The 6,000-nt window shown below is 54.1% G+C and overlaps 1 protein-coding gene across 2 annotated transcripts in view; it reads right to left on the reverse strand.

The window, feature by feature from the left end:
• The window catches only part of PEPD (peptidase D), a 119,254-nt gene extending 113,542 nt beyond the window's left edge, over positions 1-5,712 (reverse strand). For both annotated transcript variants that reach the window (XM_070770917.1, XM_019978985.2), the window contains exon 1: positions 5,626-5,712. In XM_070770917.1, the coding sequence (XP_070627018.1) occupies positions 5,626-5,642 (17 nt within the window). In that variant the 5' untranslated portion in view covers positions 5,643-5,712. The remainder of the gene's footprint in view (positions 1-5,625) is intronic.
• Positions 5,713-6,000: the final 288 nt, after the last annotated feature.

Consider the following 6,000-nt stretch of genomic DNA (forward strand, 5'->3'; position numbering starts at 1 on the left):
GGCCCAAGGGCCGAGCAGTCCAGGTCAAGACAGGAAACTCGACAAGCTACCCTCCCTGGGAGCATGAGCTGCTGCTGCAAAGGAAATCGACAATACTACCTAATCCTGCATGGGCTCAGCCAGAACAGAGAAGGGCAGCCTGGCCAGAGCCCCCAGGCAGGCCGACGGCTGCAGTCATTTATTACTGCAGGGCACCCCAGAATCCAGGGGTATAGAGACATGCCCTTTGATTTCTCATGGCATAAACCAACCCTCAGAGAGAATGTTGGGCTCAGAGCCATCACAGGTGGCTTCTCCCTGCAAGTTCAGCAAAAGCAGCACTAATAAAACATCCCCACCTGGTTTCTGCTGGAGCTTTTGCTAACTGGCATCTGGAATTTAAAAGGCAAAAGCCAGGTCATCTCCAAGTCCAAGTGTAAATAAGGCACATTTTACTGCAGGCAGCCAAGGGCAGGGGCAACGCCCCGGGGAGATAGTAGGGGCTGGCAGATAAAGACTCCAGGGTATCACAGAGACCCACAGAACAAGCTCTAGCCCTCCTGGGCCAGCCCACCCCGTCAACAGCCAGAGCCCAGGAAATAGCCAGTGACCTGCCCCATGGAAGGTGTGACACTGATGCCCAGGAAAACCTCTCCTGTCCCCCAATTCAGTACCGAGCCACCTCTCCTTTCCCTCAATGGCTACCTGCTGGGTTCTCACCCAAGGGATTAATGCACAGAGTTTAGGGACTCCACTTACTTGAATGGGAAAAAAAAAAAGTTATATCTTTATTTTCTCTAATCTCTCTTTCAAATTAACATTTTCTTCAGTTATTAACATAAGCAAAAGCCACAACAGTATCAGCAGTGCAAGAATCCATCAACAGAAATCAGAAGTATTTTCATGTCACCTTATTGATGTCACCATATCTCAAGATTACCACTTTTACTCATCACTACTTCAACATTAAGATTAGACCTGCTGCTTTTACTATTTAAGGTGTTGATAAAGAAGCATATATTACTATACCACAAATTTGTTTCCTAACATCTTAGTAACTGTGTTCCTATATAATTGGTTCTCCTTGTGAAGTGAAGTGAATTTGCTCAGTCGTGCCCGACTCTTTGCGACCCCATGGACAGTAGCCTGCACCAAGTATCTCCATCCAAGGGATTTTCAAGGCAAGAGTACTGAGTGGGTTGCCATTTCCTTCTCCCGGAAATCTTCCCAACCCAGGGATCGAACCCAGGTCTCCTGCACTGTAGACAGACGCTTTGCTGTCTGAGCCACCGGGGAAGTCCTCCTCTGTAGTTTATTTCATCATGTTGTTGTTGTTGTTTAGCCGCTCAGTCGTGTCCGACTCTTTGCAACCCCATGGACGACAGCATGCCAGGCTCCTGTGTCCATGGGATTTCCCAGGCAAGAATACTGGAGTAGATTGCCATTTCCTTCTCCAGGGGACCTTCCCGACCCAGGGATTGAACCTGCATCTTCTGCATTGGCAGGTGGATTCTTTATCACTGAGCCACCTGGGAATCATGCTGGGAGGGATAAAAAGGTCTCATGGATGCCCATGGGTCCATAGCATGGATAAGAACAACATCCTTGCCCTGTGATGTGACACCACTTCTGAATGGGGCCATGCTGCTAAGCTCCCAGCAAGAGAGGCCAGCCAAGGACCAGCCTAATTCCTCAGCCACAGCCTCCAGCTCAGGCCAGGCACTGAACCCTCTGGCTGACTGACAGCAAGGCTGGCCGTCTCACCCTGGCTGAAGGGGCCTCCCAGCAGCTGGCCGGCATCTCCCACCCTGCCTACCCTTCTCCTGAGGAGGGTCAGCAGGACTAAGCACACCCAGGGACCTGTGTGGAGGCAGACCAGGCCTCAGACAGGGCCTGGGAGAGCAAAGGGGCCCTCATTGGCCAGTCTGCCTCCCACAGACCCACCCCTCACCCCAGCCCCCAAGGTCAGCCCATTGTCTCTTCTCCAAGAGCACAAGGTTCATATCAGGGTGGAGACAGGCTCTGATTCAGAATCTAACTCCTCCAGATACTTGCTCTCCAGAAATGCTGACTCCAGTGTGACCTATGAACCCACAGGGACATATCCAGGACAGCTCACCTGCTGCTCCTCGCTGGGCAAAAGCCTTCTGGGCAGCAGCCCTCCACCCCCAGTGTCACTCACAGAACTAAAGATATTCCTTCATCCTGTTCAGAGTTCTGTCCCCACTCCCGCCCACAGCTCCCTTCCTCAATTTCTGAGGGCTCCATGGAACGCAGGATGGCATGCTGGACCAATACAGAGAAATCATTAGGTACCATGTCACCCAGAACCAATCACAAGGCGGCCACGGGGCCCTAGAGACACACACTGAAGTAGTCCCTGGGCTTAAGGATGCCAGCAGAGGCATGAAGGGGAGCAACCCCTCACCTGACCACTATGGGCAGGCATGCAGATGCAGAAAAGCATCCTGCCAGCAGGGAAAAACTGGGATTCTCTGAAGTTCTGAGAAGGAAGCTTTGACTGGAGGTCCAAATCAGGGAGGCGGTGGGGGGAAGGAGGTCAGGAAAGGCTTCTAGGAGGTACCACCTGAGCTAAGCCTGCAAGTATGAGAACAATATGTGAGAGGAGAAGGGCAGTCCAGGGCCAGCCAGCGAGTGGGCAGAGGGAGGAGGAGAAAGGAAAAAGCCAGGAGGGGTACCGATACAGCAGCTCTGGCTAAAGCCGAGCAGTTTCAACTCTGTCCATGCAAAGCTTGACTCAAGGAGAAAACACCTTCCACCAAGTGTCCTGGGATGGAGGTGGGGGTGTGGAGGTGACTTCACAGCAGACCCTCTGGGGGCTGTGGAACCCTGTCTCAATCTTGAAGTCCTCGCCCAGGCTGGTAGGACAAAGCAGAATCAACCCTGAAACACTCCTCAGAGTAGCAGTTCAAGTTTCCAGTTGAACCTGAGATGCTAGCATAGGGCTTCCACTGCTCCCCAAATCACATGGAGCACAAAAATGCACCTCAGCCTCCTGGCCTCCCCGGGCCCAGGATCTGGAAGGACTCTTGTTGTTTAGTCGTTAAGTCGTGCCCAATTCTTTGAGACCCCATGGACTGTAGCCCACCAGGCTCCATGGGATTTCCAAGGCAAGAATACTGGACTGGGTTGCTATTTCCTTCTCTAGGACATCTTCCCAATGCAGGGAGCAAATCCACATCTCCTGCATTGGCAGGTGGATTCTTTACCACTGAGCCACCAGGGAAGCTCCATGTTCAGGGAGGACTCTATAGGCAACCAAATTCAACTCCTGGGGAGCCTGTGGCTATGACTCGGTGGCACGGTGCCTCATTATGCCTGATGCTCTGATATGCCCTGAGTATGTCTGGGGACCTTGAAGAACTATAATGACAGCAGTAAAGCCATTCTTCAAGGTCCCCAGACATACTAGGACACAGCTTTGCTGGAAACACACTCAAAGCCTCTTCCACCTAAGGAAGTTGCTGGGTTCCAAGTGTCCAGCAGGGCAACCAATACCAGCCTAGGGTGGTTCTTGCCAAGGAGGGCCTGTCAAGCTCTGGAAGCTACCTCTCAGGTCTCCCTGCCAATTACACACCTCTCCAAGACCTCTGTCAGTCAGTTTTTACTGCACATGGCCCAGAGAATCAGCTTTGCTATAAAGGCCTTCTCTCCAGGATTCAGCCAGCTTTAGGCTCATGCCCATCCAATCACCAGGCTGGCTCATTGTACCTTTGGTAGCACAGCAGACCTCAAACCAGCACGGAGCCCTGAACCCAAATGTAGCAAATGAAACTCCCTGTGACCACACGGTAGCCCAGATACAGTGGGATAGAACCACATCTGGGTGGCCCGCACCTACTGCTCACTCTGCTCTTTAAGACAGGGTCACAGGCTGGGTTCAAGGATCTGACCCTGGATTCCGTGACATTCATGTGAAACTTAGCAAACACAGTTATCTGCCTGAGGGGTACTCAAGGATTCCGTGACATTCATGTGAGACTTAGCAAGCACAGTTATCTGCCTGAGGGTTACTCAAGGACTAGCACAAATGCCATCCAGGGAGTGAAGCCCACCCACACTCTCCCCTGAGCTCAGAACCCGTGCCCGTCCAAGGCACTCATCAAGACTAGAGGCAGACAGATGGATGACATATACCCAGGTGGCCTGTGAACGCCTAGGGGTAGGCCCAGTACACTTTCTGGAATACAGCAGGGGCCTATTATGTGTTTGATCTGTATGTCCTAAGCTCTCCCAACCTCGGGGGCCAACTAAGGGGGCCATTTTCTGTTGCCATTCTCCCTACCTTCCAAAGAGAGACACCCATTTAGTTCACCAGTTTCCCCATTCTGATCTCAGTTCTGGCCTAGCATCTAGGGCAATGCCTTCGCTCTATCTACCACACCCCTTTCCAGCCCCAGCATCTCCAGGCCCAGGTCTTGCCCTGAACTCACACATAGCTCAGAAGATAGTTATCTAAAAGGCAGATCTGAGCAGATTAAAACCCTTGGAATGTCCCAGTCCCTTAGGACAAAGTCTAGAAAAGCCAGCTAGGACACCATGCCCTCCAGCACAGGGACACACGCCATTGTCCCCTGTCCCTGGAACACTCTCAACCTTTGTTTGGAATGTTCCTTCATCTGGGACACTCCCCAATGCTTCAGTGGGCCCATCTGTCCACACTTTCTTCCACCAAGACAACTCACCATTCTTCTATTGGGCAGAATTTATGAGGCATGTGTGCAAGGCAAATGAGACCCAGGGGTGAAGGAGACAAAGGCCCTGATCTCACACTCTAAACGGAGAGAAGACAAGAACAGGTTCGTTGGTTTTTTTGTTTTTTTTTTTTAAGGTACTATATTATTTACCAAGTGGTGCTAAGAGTGGAGAAGGCAATGGCACCCCACTCCAGTACTCTTGCCTGGAAAATCCCATGGACGGAGGAGCCTGATGGGCTGTAGTCCATGGGGTCGCCAAGAGTCGGACACGACTGAGCTACTTCACTTTCACTTTTCACTTTCATGCATCGGAGAAGGAAATGGCAACCCACTTCAGTGTTCTTGCCTGGTCAATCCCAGGGACGGGGGAGCCTGGTGGGCTGCCGTCTATGGGGTCACACAGAGTCGGACACGACTGAACTGACTTAGCAGCAGCAGCTAAGAGTGGGAAAAGTACTTCGAGAAGGCTTCTCTGAGGAGGTCCCATCTGGGCCCTGAAGGAAGAGTGGAATTGCCTAGCTAGGGGAGAGGATTCCAAGGCCATCTCAAATGCTGCCTCTTCCCCAGATCCCCAGGTCCCCAGCACCCTGGCAACGCGGCCTTCCCATCGGAGTTCCGTGACTGAACGCGAGCGTGGATCCGAGACCCAACTCGGCCGTACAGTGGGGACACCACACACGCGGGTGGGGCCTGAGCGCCACGGCGGCCCTGAAGGCAATGGGCAGCGGCCAGGGAGGGGACTCGCAGCCAGACGCCCAGCGCTCGGAGGACAGACCCGCGCGAAGAAGCGCGCTGCCCACAGCCATACTGCACGCCCGGCAGGTACGCGGCCTGGCAGCGCGGGGCTCTCACCCGCTGTCCAATCGGCAGGCCCAAGGCCCCCGCTCCGCGCCGCCGGCCAAGGGCCAGGGACAGCGGCAGCACTCACCCGGTGGCCGCCGCCATGCTTCCCCAGCTCCAGCGTCACGTGAAATGGGGCGTCAGCTGAGCCCGACCAGGTCCCATTTCGGGGGGGCGGGACTGGATGGGCGGGGGCAGGGCGGGGCTTGATGGGCGGGGCCGAGAGCCCCTGTCCAGTCCCCTCCGGCGAAGCGCTCCCCGCCGACCCGGAGGGGCGGAGCCCTGGAGGAGGTGGAGCCCTGGAGGAGGTGGAGAATCTGTCTGGTCGCCGGTAGGCGACGGGTGCGGCTGGGGTGCGGACAGAGAGGCCTTTTCAAAGTAGAAGCGAACATACCCAAGGCAGTGAATACCTTGATGCTGCCCTTGACTCGACGTCTCAGCCTGCCCAGGGGGAAAGACACCT

This window comes from Bos indicus, chromosome 18, assembly GCF_029378745.1.
Source record: "Bos indicus isolate NIAB-ARS_2022 breed Sahiwal x Tharparkar chromosome 18, NIAB-ARS_B.indTharparkar_mat_pri_1.0, whole genome shotgun sequence".
Taxonomy (NCBI): domain Eukaryota; kingdom Metazoa; phylum Chordata; class Mammalia; order Artiodactyla; family Bovidae; genus Bos; species Bos indicus.